General features: G+C 36.5%; 1 protein-coding gene across 1 annotated transcript in view; it reads right to left on the bottom strand.

Annotated features, from left to right (window-relative positions):
• The window catches only part of LOC122790550 (extracellular calcium-sensing receptor-like), a 308,167-nt gene extending 295,148 nt beyond the window's left edge, over positions 1-13,019 (bottom strand). The window contains exon 1 of the mRNA XM_044058098.1: positions 12,765-13,019. Coding sequence (XP_043914033.1) covers positions 12,765-13,019 — 255 coding nt within the window. The remainder of the gene's footprint in view (positions 1-12,764) is intronic.
• Positions 13,020-18,121: the final 5,102 nt, after the last annotated feature.

Below are 18,121 nucleotides of genomic sequence, written 5' to 3'. Positions count from 1 at the left end.
ATAAACAAGATAAACACAGCCATTCCTCACTTCCACTGTTTGCATTATTCAATGCATCACACAAAAAGTGCAATTAAAAATGAGAATAATAATAAAAAAACTTAGTAATGGACACATATAAATAAAATAAGTGTCTGCTGTCACATGTTAAGGTACATATTGTACAAATCCACTATTATTTACTCCATTACTACACCAAGTTAAGAAATACAAGGATTTGTCATAATATTACTAAGTAATACATGCTAGGTTCAGGACTTACCTTCCAAATGCAGCAGTTAATACAATTTTATTTCAGACCTAGAATTTCCTGGTCTCTACTCCCATGGTATTGCAGTATTCAGGAAAAAACAGAATAGAGGCTACATGGATGCTTTATAGCTTGTTGAATAGCTCCACCATACTAAAAACCACCTGCTTATGCTGTAATTAGCACCCATGAAAAACATCTGCTGCTTTACTAAATATATCAACGTCTTTGGTGCTCATTAGTGTACAATGTGCACCTACATGACACTGCTGCATGCACAGATGCTGAAATAAGGTAAACACAGGTAATCTTCTTATTACTTTTCTCTGTTCCTGTGATATCATGCAAACATACACATGCTGCCACAGGAATAGCTCTGCATCAAGCAAACAAGGACAAAATTTAAAAAACAAATATTAACTTAAAGCAGAGAGATGCATTTAAAAAAAAAAACAATAAAGAGAATGAAACAGAACTTGTGAACTGTGCACTTCTTACATGCACTTTTACACTTCACATACCTACATGTATAGCTCTGTTAGTGTAACCTGACACACTCTCTGATGTCATCATTCACTGTTGCCATGCATTCAACACAAACACTGTGGAAGTGCCTACATGAAATGAACATCCCTACAAGGTTACAATTTTTTTGGGATTCAGCATTTCTAATGAGTTTTGACCTCATTTGCATTTTTATTGTGCTGACAGCCCTGAATCTACGTGGTTGGTAACTGCATATGAAGCGAAATTGAAGGAGAGCCCAATGTTGTACATGCAAAGGAGGGAATTAATGCAGTATAATGTTGTACATGCAAAGGAGGGAATTAATGCATTATATATCTACACAGAAGAATGCAGTTTTTGATACAATACTATGCATGCTTAGATTACAGTACAGGTTCATAGGTAGGTACTAGGCTATTGGCCCTAGGGCCTATACAAGCCTAGCCAAAAAGGTACCCTGGGTTTTGCCATCAAGGAAAATTATTTTCCTGTGCCCCTGTCGAACAGAGCCACAGAGGTGATCCCCGGGGTGAATTTCCTATTTCCCATCCAATCATCAAGATTTTTCTTGAAGAGTGCTAATGAGGAGCTTTGTTTGATATATATAGGTAGTTTGTTCCAGAGTATGGGAAGTATCTGGGACAGGAATCTATCCCTCCAGCATGTTCTGTTTATTGTGGTGACAAAGTTTAGGTCCCTAGAGCGTGTAGATCGGAGGGATTGGGATTTCTTTAAGTGGAGCATGTCCAACAGCTCTGGGTTTGACATAGCTTTGTATGTTAGGCAGGACGGAGTAAAGCTGGGATTTTTTGAGACAGTCTCCAAAGGGCATCTGTTTCAGGCCAGTAATCCTCTTTGTGAGGTATTTCTGTGGCCTTTCCAGTTGTTGTAGATGTCTTGTGAGGTATATACCAAAAGGGGCATTGTACTCTATAAAATGGGTCTAATGAGTGACGAGTAGAGGGGAACAATGACCTCTTTTTTCCTGGATGAAAAACCTTTTGTGATGAGGTGCACCACGTAGAAGGGTTTCCTGACTACTGTGGTGATGTGATTATCAAATAAGAGACTACTGTCCACCTGTGTCCCAAGGTCTCTTATTACACTTTTGGTGTTAAGTAGACTGCCACCTATGTGGTAGCTCATGGGTACAGAGTTTTTACCAAAGGAGATGACAATGCACTTTTTGGCATTGAGCTTGAGGCCATGGCTTTGACACCAGACATCTGCCTCAGTGAGGCCCTTTTGTAGGATGTCCACATCTTTCGGAGTTTCAATTATGGCTCCTAGTTTGCAGTCATCTGTGAACTTCCTTAGCCAAAGACCTTCTGTGTTAGCCTGTACTTCAGAAAAGTAGATACCAAACAAGAGAGGACCCAGGACTGAATCCTGTGGTACTCCACTTGTCACTGGTCTGAAGTCGGATTTGGAGTCTGCTTCTTTCACAGTGTGGGTTCTGTCAGTGAGCCAGTTGGCAACCCATCTTATGACATAGGGATTTGTACCTAGTTTGGTGAGTTTATCTATAATTCCAGAGTGGAGGATGGTGCCAAAAGCCTTGGCGAGATCTAGATAGGCTGTGTGAACCACCTTACCCTCATCTACGGCTTTGGTGACTGCTTCAAAGAAGTCAATTAGGTTTAGGAGACATGATCTGTCTTTTACAAACCCGAACTGGGTGGGGTCCAGAGTTTAGAGATTACCAATGTCTTTGTTTATAAGTTCCATGATGATACATTCCATGGCCTTGTGAATAGTATGAATAGTATGTTTCTGGGGTTTACACTTTTAGCTGTCTACATCAATTATGAGTGCATTCATCATTTGTGGGTGTTAGAGCAAAGCTGCATTTATGACATGGCACTTAAAAAAGAATTGTTGCTATTATTAATCTAATTTTCTAACATTTGCCATGTCTGATAATTTCATAATGTGTATGGGATTACATGTTACGATCAGTTCTGTACAAATCTATGGACTTTTACTTGGTCTTGTTTCCACGTAGACTCCTTTCCATGGCTGTATTCAGAAAACATTTGAATACATGGGCAACATGAGCATAGAGTCTACATGGTTCTTTTACTGCTTGTTGAATAACTTTACTGTGTTGATTTGCTTCATTCACATGCAATTCAGCTACTTATGCTGTAATTTGCATGCCATTAAAGTTTCCATGTTTGCCCGTTAGTGTGCGCTGCTATACGGAGTTTACTGAATCTAAAACTATTCGGAGTCACTCGTGGTCAAAAATTACAGTGTAGGCTTTAATGAATCTCTCTCCTAAGTCTTTTACTTCCCATTCTTCAGTTTTTGTTTCTGTTCCATAGTTTTATATGTTTATGTGAGCATGTCTAACACACACACACACACACATATATTTATATCCATATTTATATCCATATGTGTGTGTGTGTGTGTGTGTGTGTGTGTGTGTGTGTGTGTATATATATATATATATATATATATATATATATATATATATATATGGGTCTACTTCTAATGACCGAAACGCCGATTCGCCGACAGTGAAATAACCGACGCCAGAAAACCGACAACACACAAACCCGACAACGCGAAACACCGAACACCATAACACCGACACACTACACGTAAACAACACAGTACACTACAACACATATCCACTAGCCCTAACCCAAACCCTAACCCTAAGGTCCGACACTACCGCACACTCTCCCTACCTGCACCCTAACCCTAACTCACTTACACACCCCAACCCCAAGCTCCGACACTACCGCACACTCTCCCTACCTGCACCCTAACCCTAACTCACTTACACACCCCGAACCCCAAGCTCCGACACTACCGCACACTCTCCCTACCTGCACCCTAACCCTAACTCACTTACACACCCCGAACCCCAAACTCCGACACTACCGCACACTCACCTATCACACACCCTAACCCTACATCCCTGAGTATTGCACACTTACCTGTCCGCTCCCTACTCCTAAATCCCTCACTATCGCATACTTACCAGGTCGCGCTTACACATTCCCCTTGTCGGTCTTCCGTCTGTCGGGATTCGAGTGTGTCGGTCAACTGCGTTGTCGGTCGTTTCGTGTCGGTTATTTCACTGTCGGCGAATCGGCGTTTCGGTCATTAGAAGGAGACCCATATATATATATATATATATATATATATATATATATATATATATATATATATATATCTTTGGGTTCACTTCTAAATTTCCAAATCCCAAAATCTCAAGTTTCAGAACATCGAGTTCAGAATCCCGAGATCTTGGAATCTCGAAATAGTGAACCCTCCCCCAATGCACTGCTAAACACATTAAAAACAAGTGCACACCACCCACAACTTAAATATACCAACTCCGAGATCGCACTACAGTGAAGACAAGGGAAATATCCCGGTCCGCGCTGTATGCCCATCTCCGTTCAGGATTTCCAAGTTTTAAAACTTCGAACATATGATCTTCGATCATATGAGAGTCAAAGTTTTACACTTCGAAATTCTGAACTGCACCTACATATATATGTGTATATATATATATATATATATATATATATATATATATATATATATATATATATATATATATATGGGTCTACTGCTTTACATCGAAAATACACTTCTTTGAAACAGAGCAGTAGACCCTACACTTCAGCGAAAGTCCACTTAAACAAAAGTGCACTTTCGTTGAAGTCTAGTTCCCCGGGCTACCCAAAAAAAAAAAAAAAAAAAAAACTAAAACACACCCCTTACTTAAATATACCAACTCTGAGATCACACAACAGTGGGGAAAAGGGAATATTCCTATTCCACGCTGCAGTGTGACTGCTGAAGTCAATGTTCGAAGTTTTACTACTTCGAACAAGTGGACTCTGTGAAGTGGGGTTCGAAGTAGTGAAACTTCGAACATATTCATAGATTCCATATATATATATATAGCTATATAATAAAAACTACAAGAAAATCCTAGAAAAGCTAGAGTTTTCTTGTACTTTTTACTAATTGTTTGTCTGTGTGACCTTTTTACTATTTTGTGTGTGTGTGCCTGGATATATATATATATATATATATATATATATATATATATATATAGTTTCACTTCAGAATCTCGAATTACTGAATCCTCAAGACCACATGATCGAGTTTTCAGAAACTCGAAATCCCGAAGTGAAAAAAAAAAAAGCAAAAAAAAAATACCCAAAGACATTGTTTCTGCAGGGTGGCAAGCCCCCTGCACCCTCCCTACTTAAATATACCATCTCTGTGATCGCACTATAGCGAGGAAATGGGAAATCTCTCTTTTGGTGCTTCTGCATACAGTGCGGAACAGGAGATTTCCCTTTTCCCCACTGTAGTGCAATCTCGGAGTTGGTATATTTAAGTCGGGGGGTGTGGGGGGGGGCTTGTGCCCCTGCAGAAATGATGCCTTTGGGTATTTTTTTTTTTATTTCACTTCTGAATTTCAAGTTTCTGAAAACTCGATCATATGGTCTCGACCATATGATGTTCGAATTTTCAGTAATTCCAGATTCTGAAGTGAAACAATATCTATATATATATATATATATACATATACACACACACACACATATATATACATATATACTTGTATGTGCATCTATGTTCTCACTTTAGTTTTTAAAACTCGTGTTTCTGAGTTGAGGTATCCCACAATCTTATTGCAAGTGGAAGGGATTATGGAATTCAGTATGGAAATTATATGCAGAATACCTGTCCAGATTTATGGCCAGATGTATCTACTTTTTGTAAGCCTTTGTCCGTATTTTTGATGTCTGCAGGATGAGAGGTACGCATGTATGCATTAGTAGGACTGCATATATCCTCAAAGAATGGGGCTGTTCCTGAGTGTTGAGCATGAATATTCTCCGTAAATGTGCATCACTTACAGATTTTAAAGTCCTGCAATAAGCAGTTTATTTTCTGTGAGCCTGAGGCAGGATTTACAATGCCTGAGACATCCATATTCTATCGAGTCATTTAAATTTTATCTTAAGCAGTGACTATATACCTAATCTAAAGTAGAAACCTTCCTATAAAATTTTGCAAATTAAAGAACTGTGTACAAATAGTTAAATCCTAGTTTTATCTTTGTTAAAAATGAACTAAATTGTTAAGTTTGTTATTTTTTTAAAACAAATCTTCATGTTTATTTTATCTACTTACAAATACTTTAAAGAAAAATACTCAATACTTGTATTAATAGATTATACAACGCTTGAAACGATTAATCCTGTGGGTGTTGGAGTGTGTAACTAGTAGGAGTGTAGATATGAATGGGACTATAATTGATGTTGCCTTCATGATATAATTGTGTAATGATTAGAAGAGGGGGAATGATATATGAGTAGGAGGAGCTTCTGAAATTAAAGTGGCTCACATGGCAGAAAACCCAAGAACTAGTTGAATTAAGAATGCAATAGGAATGGGGGAGGGGAGGTAAACAAATATAGTATTTCCTTTGTTTTACAAATAGTCTCCTGTTCGATTCACTGCTGGAGTGCCTTCTGTGTGGAGTCTGCATGTCCTCCCCGTGGTCGAGTGGCCTCCAAAAGACATGTGTGAATGGACGTGCCTTTGCTGAAGGTTGGACGTCTGGCTGGCAACTTGGCACCATAAAAAACCTGCTGCCAATCGTTAGTGGACCAGAGTTCCGCTGTGGCGACCCCTAACCAGGAAAAGCCTAAAAGACAAACAATCTAACTGGGTAAGTAAAAAAGAATGCAATGTTTTTTTTTGCCTTAAATGTTAACTTTTGAAGAGCTAAAGAAATATTCCTTAAATAAAATGAAACCACATAACTGGGGAAGTAAAATTAATGCAATGTTTTCTGTCCTAAATGTGAATTTTTGAAACTCTAAAGAAGGATTCTTTAAATAAAATGAAACCACAAAAAAGCAAGAGAAAAAGAGAAGAAAAGTTTTTGAATTCCACCAGGGAAAACAATCAAATGTACTCACACAATAGTTTGTTCTGGCAATTCAGAAGAACAAACTTGAAATTGTTTTCTTTCTTACCCTAAATATTATATTTACTAGCTCCTACTGACTGCAAAGCACTGGCCAAGAATGTTCTTCTCCTTAAACTAGAAGCCCTCTTTACACTCTGTCTACTCTCTTTACACTGTGCTTATAACACTCAAAGATTTGCAGCCAATGAGAATAAAATTGACAGATTTGCTGTACTTGCTAAGCCATGTGTAAGACACTACAACCTTCACAGTGACCTACGTTGACTACCCATTACTTAGTGATCTTATTTTCTATGCACTTTATTATATAACATTTGAAATGACGGCTACTGCCCCCCTCAGAAAAAAAAAACAATCAGGGAAAAGTCAGACAAACTAAGGAATTCAAGATATAACTTAATACCACTCAGCCATCCCACATTTAAAACAATAATTCATGAACCAGCATCCACATAAAGAGGCCTGCTCTCAGGAAATTTAAGAAGTCTGTTTCTGAACACCTCTTCAAGGGAGCTCCTTGTAAATGCTTTGGGGATGATAGTTAAATGCTTTAAATGTCTTAAAATTAAAAACATGCTTACAGTCTCTCCACTCTTTTCCTTTGCTATTAACTGTTCTTAGTCTTTTGGCCATTCGCTGTAATGTTTGTTTAACTCACTCCCATTTGACTTTTTCTTTTCAAGGAAATTCAGTTTTAAACCTTTAAGAAGGAATTACTTGTAACCAAACTGATTTGCAACCCGTGTAAATTGATATAACCTTATGTAAACATGATACTTTATTAGAAAAGAACTGTATAATATTTTGCTTTTTAAAAGTTGTGTAATAGGTGTATATGAATTTTCAAAAGTTTTTTTTTCAGTTATATAACCCTAACCCCCTATCATATTTAACATGTATAGCATTTGATTTTACTTGCTCTTTTTATTGCCTCTGATACCATGTCATTGCTGAAAAGGGTCTTTAGACCAGTCCACTTAACTAGTTTCCAAATAGTAAATACATACATAACAATAAATAAATAAAAAGACCAGTTTCTAGCTTCCCTTATAATTCACAGTTTATCTTTCATGTGCCTCACAAAAAGAAACATGAAGTCTCCTTTCTGTCTAGATTAAAAACTTTTACAACTCCAAAAAATAGACCCACAAAAAACAAGAGTAAAATAAGATCTAACTGATGTAAGCAGACAAACCAAAAGATCAGATGTATTCATGCTGCAATCTGTTGATAAACTGTCCTTTGTTTCTGTATCTGGGCTTATTCTCCCAGATGATAAAGCTCAGCATCAGCTGAGCGAAAGCGCTTGATACATTTTTGTGTGGTGTGGTGTCCAACAAAGAAATAATAAAATAAATTTTATAGACTTCAGTCTTTAGTTTCCAGGCTGGTAATTTGCTCTCACCATGGATTTACTACTTTTTGTTTTTACTTCTTTTAAACTGTAGCAATCTGCTTGCAACATTTGCAGCAAACTGCTTGCTACAGCTTATCACACATGAAACGATGAAGTGCATTCCTGTACCTGTATTCAGAAATGCTGTTACAGAAAAGAATGCAGAAACTTCACTTCCCAACCACAATCCCTAACACCTTGCTTCATCCCACAACTACTACATTTCTGCAAGCCTGGCCTCTAAATGGAGGAAGCACATTATTCCACTATCTGCTTGTGCTTTTCTGGGTAATTTGTTTTCTTCTGTGACCAGCTTCATCAGCATTTATTTCAGACTGTATGGTTATACAGGATACCAGACCATAAGACAACCGAAGCATCAACTTCTTAAAGCTATATACACATATGTTACACAAATGGTTGACCAGCCATCTTTTTTCAGTGACATTAAGAGCATCATCAGACACCAGCACTTGAAGTAGAACAGAAACTTTATTAACTCACAAAATTACAGCATTGCAGAAAGCAGTTAAAAGCTTCCTCTCACATCTCCACCTGCACCACAAGTGATGAACAAGACTCAGTGCTTTACAGGACTGGTTTGTTCTTTAAAACACAACAATATATCAAATATACATATTATAAACATGTAAAAACTGTGCACACTTTTATCATCACATTCCACTCCAGAAAAGAGAAAGAGAGAGAGAGCAGGAGAGAGAACGCTCTCTAAAACTAGCTAAGCTTTCTTCAGTGCACATTTTGATCATGCATGAAAGCTATAAACTGTACAAAAGCACTTTAAAACCTTTTGCACACTTTTGACAAGAAGGTAATTCTAATAATAACATTTGAGGTGTATAAGCAATTTTCAACTGCAAGTCATTTATGACTGCATACAAGAGGAGCAGTCAGTCAGCTAACTGGTGTCATGATAACTTAGTTGTACTGAGATTTCACAACCACTTTAAATAATTCAAACTGGACCAGAACCTGCAGAGAAAAAAAATGTTATACAAGCAATTAAAGCATTTTGAATTCTGTCTTTCACTGGAACATTCTTTGTAGAATCAGGAACAGTCATGTTTGTATCAGCAACACTGGGAATTAGGACAGTTTGTGTGTCTGGGGAACACGTTTTAGATTTGGAACTGTGGTCTGGGGAACACATTTTAGATCTGGAAACTGTAGAGCCTTTAAAGAAATTAGAATTCCTTGACTGCCTAAGGATTTCATAATTCTTGGCTTGAACACTTGGGTATGGGTCTCTGATACACAACATTCACTTTAACACTGTTCAGGCCTGGATATGCTTCCGATTATGTTCGCCACAATGGTGCCATCTTCAGTTTGCACTATGTAGGACCTTAGCTCATCAGCAGTTGTCTCCCATGTTCTCTCCCCCTGAGGTTCAATGACCACTGCTTGGCCTGGACCAGGTTTTGCAGACCATCTCTAATTTTGCCTAATATTTTTGTCTGTTTCTCATAAATTTTTGATTTTCTGCTAAATCACTGAGGATGGTAAGTCAATAAAGTTTCATACTTCTTATTGTTCAGAAGATGCATATTGATACAAAACCTATTACTTTAAACTTTTTAAGGGATTTTAGAGTGATATTTAAAATTTGTCCCTGACTTTACGTATTTGTCATCCCATTATTTTGGCTTTGTTCAGAAATGTTGAGCTATGAAGCTGAGATCACATCAGGAGGTCAGGTCCCATGATGGTCATTTGTCGTAAAGCATATTAAAATCTACATTAAAATATAACAAGAAGCAGAATGATACTGATGCCTCGAAGTAGCACAGAATACTAAGATATGGGAACGAATTGTGATGTCTTCCCTGGTAAGATAGAATCATAAAACAGCTTAAACAAATTAGAGATCATGCCAAGTCCTTCAAAGTTAATTATAAAGTAAAAATAGCCTCCCTAGCTTAGGATAATCAAAAGGGATTCTCCAAAGTCAAAACATGGCATCAATGGGACTAGACAACATCCCAGGTTGCCTTTTAAACAACTTCAAACATGATCTAGTAGACCACTAGGATCCCTGTTTAACCACAGCCTAAGAACTGGCTATTTTCCAGCGGAATGGAGGACAGCAACAGTAATCCCTCTGCACATAGGAGAACCATCAACTCACCCAGGGAATTATAGGCCTATATGCTTGACTAACCTCATTTGCAAGGCCATGGAAAGAATCATTATGGACCTTTATTAACAGGGGGACATTTAGAAATTAGTTCTGTGCTAATAAAATTGATTTCCCCTACTAACAATTGTTTTTTCTTTTCTGTCCTCTTTACTCATAGACCAATATTTCAGCATAAGATGTAATAAAATAACATTAAAACATAATTGCATCCAACTTGTCTCTGTAGCTCTGGATACCTCAACTATGAATATGCATAATATCTGATAATTTCAGCATCCCTGATTTTAATCACATGTACCTAATGTTTCAGGGGCTTTGTCCCTGACTTTCTGATTGTGATTTATTTATTCTGTTATTTTATTTATTCTTTTTAATTACCTAGGCATTCTCAACTCTCCAGACTTTTGCAGAATGTCCAGATTTTTGCCTCATATTTTTGGTGTGTTACCCATAAAGTTTTGTTTTTCTAGCTTATCTTTGGTAAATCATTGGGGATTAAAGTCAGGAAATATTGATAGACATCTGAGTTTCAGAGTTCATACCCTTTAGGAAATTCATGCAACTGCAAAACTTGTTATTCTATCAAATTTCTACATTTGTAAGAGGAATATTTAAAAATTGACCCTGTTTGTGGGCCTTTGCCCCCCCCCCCCATATTTATGGCTTTGTCTAGATTTATTGCTGTAAGAGGTTGAGAGGTATGTGCCTGGTGGGTGGGCCTATGGATCTTTTTTTAAACACAATCCCAGTGTCAGTAGTACAAATTAGTAGACTGATTTCATATATCCAAGAATTACACATCAGCTTAGCAAAAATATATTATACAGAAATTAATCAAAAAGGAAAATCAAAATCACAGTAATTTCCCAAATACACAGAATGAGGTTTTATATTTCATGCATGCACCATAGTATTCTGCAGAAAGACTGTTTTTAATATACATATTATTTTGACCAGCAATTCATGCAAATGTATGAATGACTTCAAAAGCTATTGTGCTGCAAAAATGGTAGTGCAGAGTAAATCTTGTTGTAGTAAATTATTTTTCTCACTATGTATATGAAATTAAATGTTAGAACACTGGAGATTAGAAGTGATTTTGCAGTACCAAGGATAAAAGTTCACGAAGGAAAGGTAGGTGAATCATATAGTTGGATCAATATCTTCCTAATGTCAGATTATTTGTGACACTTGAACTTTTTAAAGTGCCATTGGAGAGGTGCAAGGATGGCAAGTGCTTTGAAATATATAGATAAGGTTGCTGCAAAGGCAACTCAGACCACTAACCAATATGAATGTAAAAGTGAACAACACTGAAGTATAGTCTTGTTTGATGGCATTGAGTAGGAAACAAAAGATGCTACAAATAAACAGATTTACAAATTCCAATGTCTACATTCAGACCACAATCCTGACTGTCAGACAGCTATCTAGGATGCATCTCTAAAACACAGCACTTTAAATAGTAATATTCAATATCCATTAAGTGAACACAGCAAAAGTTCCAGTGCAAGGTTTACAGAAACTGCCATAGTGAGTGATGGATGGGGTTCAGAAAAAAATTAAAAGCAAATTATGGGGTCCACAGAAGATGCCAGATTGCATTGAATAAGAGGACTCACAGAAGTCTTTGAAGAGGTACAACACCTCAGAATGGAAGTGAAATGGCCGGTTTGAACTTACCATCATTCCCTATTGTTGTGGTTCATTTGTTTACTATAAACATACCCTTTTGATATACAAAAATAAGATGTACAATCTGCTCAGTAATGAATGACATAAGTAATTAAATGGGACAGAACTGGTAGCTGAGAACTATTAAACTTTTAAGAAGCTTTGTTTTGGATCATTATAGTATTGTGTCACTACAGATGGCTTTAGAAATGTTCAACATGTGAGAGGGCACAGGGTTGCAGCAACAGAAACAAGCAAGTGATTTTGTTATATATTTCTGATATGTTTTATATAAACAATTCAAAATGTAACAAACTACATTGAGTAAAATAATATGGTCAGCATGAAAGATGATTAAGCAACCAACAACACCTGAAAGTTTCAAAAATGCTAAACATCCATACAAGGTTGGGTTTCTAAAAAAATAAAGTGAAACAATATAATTGACAATTTACACAGAAGAGGCATGTATCTGTCCCGTGCAACAGTTTCTTTAAGAAATCATAACTTATCTTGTTTTTTGCTTTTAATACTTACTGATGCTTACATGGTTAAAGAGTTTTTACATTCATGTAATAATAAAGGTTAATATTTAGAAGTAAACCTAAAATGTACAGGATTTGCTTTTGCAGATACATTTGTTTATCTGCTATGCTTTTACCCATATCTGAGATAGTATATTAAACCTGTTTGAAATCCCTGTGCTGTTTCTAACAATGCGACAACAATAATCAAAAAGCAACTTTTTCATTGACACATCTCAAAACCTTTTGGGGTTTTCTCTATTACTCACCTGAGGCTGCCCATAAAGTCCCACTAACTGGGCTACAGGAATGGAAATCCTTGATGCAGCATCACCTATTATGGCTGCAACTGGCTTCCTTGCACAGTGATAATTTGGTATCTGTAGATTTAAACCAGTTAGAAGCTGCATTGTGCCCTGAATAGCTCTTGTAGCCAACCCACAGGAATCATAAATCCCAAATCCAAGGGTGGCATTCTTTAGAAGGTATGGGTTTTTGTTGATTTCATTAACAGCAAATATCATTGCATGTAAACACTGGTATATAGGAAAACGAAACCTGTCAATGTGAATGCAGCATTAAAATATATTTAGTATAAACTTTACAAAGAAGGTAAAACATTTTATAGACTTGAAATCATCAGTTAAAATAAATAGTTTGTTAGCTTGAGAGCAAAGTATTTTAAATGAATGTATTAATCTGAGAAAACTAGGAAGATCTTTTAGACCAAAAGTTTTACACTTTGGAGAATTTTATTAAATTTTCTTAAGAAAATATACAAGCACAAAATTAGCATGTTAGGGAAAAAAAGTTTAAAGTCCAGTTTTATTTTATCTATAGCCTTTTGTGTGGAGTTTGCATGTTCTTTCTATAACCATATGTGCTTTCTTTGGCAACTCCAGTTTCCTACCACCTCCTAATGGTATGCAGTAGGGTAACTGGCAATCTGTAAATTGTTCCTAGGTATGCATTTAGTATGTCACAGAAAGTGCTTTTTGCAATAGACCAATACCCTGTCCAGAATGAGATTAAATGCAATTCATCCATAGGTTGATGTGATAGGTTCCAGTGTCTTATGACCCTATAAATTATAAAGGGGATATTGGAAAATGGACAGATGGATGAATGGATGGATGGATGGATGGACAGATGGATGGATGGATGGAAGGATGTATAATGGTGAAACAAATATGGGTTATATAAAGTTAAATAGTAAATAAATAAGCAGTTACTTCAGCAGTGGTGGCTGGTGACTTTAAAGTGGGATGACTACTGGAAGCCACTGAATAAGTGTGGCAAACGGAGACGGAGAGGCTGTGTTATAGCATGTCAGTGACCATGATTGGTCAAATGGGATGAATCACTTTCAGCTAACAGACAACCTCTGTAACCCTTCACTCTAACCAGTTAGTTAACTATATACATCCTATTGTCTGATTGCACCAACAGAGCAAAATTGAGGTTAAAAGAAATCCTAGAAAGGGGACTGTCTGGGATCCCCCTATTGCGCACTGGTACCCATTGCATCCTTTAATGCTTCTCCAATTATTCTGTCCAGATTAATTACTTATTTTTGTATGTTTTTTCAGACTTTGTTTTACTTTTCAGCCTTTTCCTCCATCTTTCTAATGCAATCAGAATGGACTGCACTGTAAGATGTGTGGTGGTAGTAAATGAATTTAGCCATGTTTGTGGACACTACCCCTACCCCACCCCCACCCCCAATGTCATATGTGTCTAGATGCTCTGAGATGCTTCATATACCTTCATTTGCTTACCATTTGAACCAGAGATGTCCTGAACAAAAATTATGAATAATGAAAGAAAGTCAATCTTATTTTTCTTTCAAGAAAATAGCAAGTTGTAAGTTTAATGTGCAAAGTAGACAAAACAGTAGTTCCCAATAAAGTAAGAATAAACATGCTCACAATCATATATATCGGGAAATGCTGCATGCCTCCCTGACAAAAAAAAAAAAAAGATACTTGCCTTCTTTGTGATACTCTGGTATTAGATTGGGATGTGAATAAAAGCATACATATCCCCAGACATAGATTTTATAGCTGAAGCTCTCAGGGTGGAAACCAGAGCACCTGAATAAAACTCACATAGTGACAAGAAGTGCATACTGACAGAAAGAAGCAGAGCCACATTCAGCCAGAGAAATAAACGCTGCAAGATTGCAAAACTTCTCACTCTACCATACATACTGCCCAGACTACCACAGATGGCCATTTATTGTACACAGTGCTGATGTCTGATTATGATGGAAACTAAAAGAAATCATGGCTATCCTGCTGCTTTTAAGTTCACTGCACCCCTTCCACAAATACACAGTCATTTTCAACAGACAGACGCAATACCCAACAACTACAACCACTTTATTGACTTGTGTGCTACAGATTTCTTTTTCTGTCAAAATAGCAATAATTAAGTTTTCCAACTGTTTTCACATAAATGCATACTAGTTTTACAAAGCCAGAATAATGACTGCTTAACAAAAACAAGTAACAGCAAGGTAAATTATCTGTATTAACCAGTAGTCTCTGTAACATGCAGTTACTGCCAAAATTGTTGACTGTGCAGAGCTCAGATATCTCTGATTCTGACAAAAAACATAGTGACCATAGTAGTATATTTTAACTGGATATCACACAAGTAGTGGCCACAGTACCCTTGCGGGAAGGGGAGACCCATCCTCGAGCCAGCCGCGCCCACCCTCCCACAGTATAATATTCTAATTTTTTTAAAGAGTTATGCATTAATCTTGTAAAGTGAGAATTGTAACTGTTTAACATAAGCAAATGACAGAAGGGTCAGACACTGCCTTCCATAGATAATTTAAATCTGCTTTTTGTTTGTGATAGAAAATAATAGTCACAGTAATGTATTTCAGTTTTTTTCTTTTTTTCCACACTGACATTAGCCTCAATGAAGTATTCAAACTTGCTTTATATAAACAAGCGCTTATCCTGAAAAGCCAGAATAATGAATGTTAAACTTGAAAAAATGAATAGCAGCAGCAGTAAATAATATATAGAGCTCATTACCCAGCAAGTATAACTAGTTTATCATCTGTATATTTCTCAGATGTCTAATTGTGAAAAATAATGGCCACAATAATAGATTATATCATTGTTTCATACAAACTGTAGCATACACAGTGATTGCACACCTTGGATATCTAATTGCACATTAGTCCTGAAAAATCAGAATAATGACTATTTAACTTGAGAAATTGAAAAAAAGCACCAGTCATCAAAAGAGAGCAACTGTAACAAGCATCTAAAGCCAAATATATTCACTGTGTATACCGCAGATATAGAATTGTAATAAAATAATAACTGGCCACAATGATGTGTATTATCCCATCCCCTCCTACACACAAACAACGAGTGCTCATCAGTTACAGCAAATTGCATGGCTGTGTACTCTTCAGATGCAAGACTAGGATCAGTTGAATGAATGAATTAATAAATACATACAAAACTGCCACATGTATTTTAGCTTACTGCTCTCAGAACTGTACATTGTACAAAATCATTGCATCCCCTCCAGCATATATGCACATGCTCACTCTCTCTCACACACACACACGCACGCACACACACACACACACACACACACACACACACACACACACACACACACACACACACACACACACACACACAAACAGTAATGTGCACACCAAACACAGTAAACTGTATGACTAGTCACTCTTTATATATCTGATTGGGATCAAATGAATGAATAAATACATAAATAATATCTGCATGCATTTCATCTTGCTATTATCAGAACCATAGAGTGCAACATTTTGTAATCTGTTCTCCTACACAGGTATTGTACACCTCAGATATCTAATCCCAATAAAATGAATAAAAACGTACATTAATAATGGCCAAATATAAATGTATATTTTCAGAGGCTATCATAATACAGCAACCAATTGTAACCCCTCCCCATACCTCTCAATGTCTTGTCAATTAGGGACAATCAAAAGGTCATAATCAGAGACGGATATTGACCTTATATACATAGAAAACTCAAGCTGCTTAGAATAATTGATTTTGTATTATAATGCTTTTTTTCTGAAGCACATGAAGTCTGAAACTTAAATATCTGCTATTATTTAATGTTTGCAGTCCTCAATAATTTGCCATAAAAATACAAACATTATATGAGGAACAGAATACAGTATGAGACACGGACATTCTGAAAAATCAGGAATAGTTGAGAGCCTCAATGTCCCACCTGGAAATATATAATTTTTATTTAATCATTTGTAAACCAGGATAGAGTACTGATCCACATGGGCTTTTTTAAGACTCAGTCAGGGAACACTGTTTTGTTAGGTGACTTCATAAGATATGCACAGAAGGCAAACTGAGGCTTACAAAATCAAGGCCTGGAGTATACAAAGCTACTTGTTAGCAGCATAGTCTGAATTTTCTGCATAATATCATAATTATCAAAGACAGCTCAAGAAGTCACCAGGTCAGCCTTAAGATACATATCACCTCTATTCTGCACAGCCAATGCCCTCTTCATCTAAATGTCTTAAGGTCTGTAAGGGCCTGTGATTACTCTAAGCCAAGTACATTGCCAGCCTTTTCCAGTTGACATAAAATTCTGTTGTGTAAAAAAGTAGAATACAATTGCACTGGAACAATTTCTCAAATCATATAAGCATTACTATTGAATGACTTGTCAAAATCCTAATCGTATCAGTAGCTGCTTGAATTAGATTTCCTGTACATTTTTTGGTTTCACCAGTTTGACCTAATCATGCTATTTCTACTATTTACATCTTATATAATTACTGTATTATAAAGCAGTTTTTTATTATTGTAAGCAGCTTGTGACTGAAAAGGACACTGGTATTGCAGTTCACTTACCTGAAAAACAAACGTAAAACAAACAAATTATATAGACAGACTGATATAGATATAGATGTATAATTACAAAAACATAGACACACACACACACACACACACACACACACACACACACACACACACACACACACACACACACACACGCGCACACATATGCATGCACAAATGCACTAACACATTAGAACATAAATAAAAATATTTAACATCCTACATACTTATCAGTTGCATGCTATTACTATTTATAAAAGAACTTGCCCCATCTTCCATAGTCCTATACCTCCAGCTGTCCATTATTTTTCTCATTGGTTTTGTTTGCTCATTCGCTTGAAGTAGCCTGAGCCAACAGGAACTTCTTTTCACTGTTTCACTCAGCTGTTTTTATGATTGATATTTCTGTCATTCTCAAAAAGGTAAGAAGACATACAGAAAGATGTAATTATTTTATTCTCTATTTTGGAACATTTCTAATGGTAGGCTTGGGTTGAGTAGGCCACCCCTTGGAGCCCTACGCATACCCAATAGCATGAGTGTTGTTCTCTACCCCAGAAGCAAAAAGTTGACTATTATTATTAAATTAAAAATAGGTACATAGATAGATAGATAGACAGATAGATAGATAGATAGATAGATAGATAGATAGATAGATAGATAGATAGATAGATGGATAGATAGATTGATGGATAGATAAACAGATGGATATATAGAGATATTATAACGACATATCA

The sequence above is a fragment of the Protopterus annectens genome, chromosome 16.part0 (genome assembly GCF_019279795.1).
Source record: "Protopterus annectens isolate FY-2018-M chromosome 16.part0, PAN1.0, whole genome shotgun sequence".
NCBI classification, from domain to species: domain Eukaryota; kingdom Metazoa; phylum Chordata; order Ceratodontiformes; family Protopteridae; genus Protopterus; species Protopterus annectens.
This window is presented reverse-complemented; position numbering and strand designations above follow the sequence as displayed.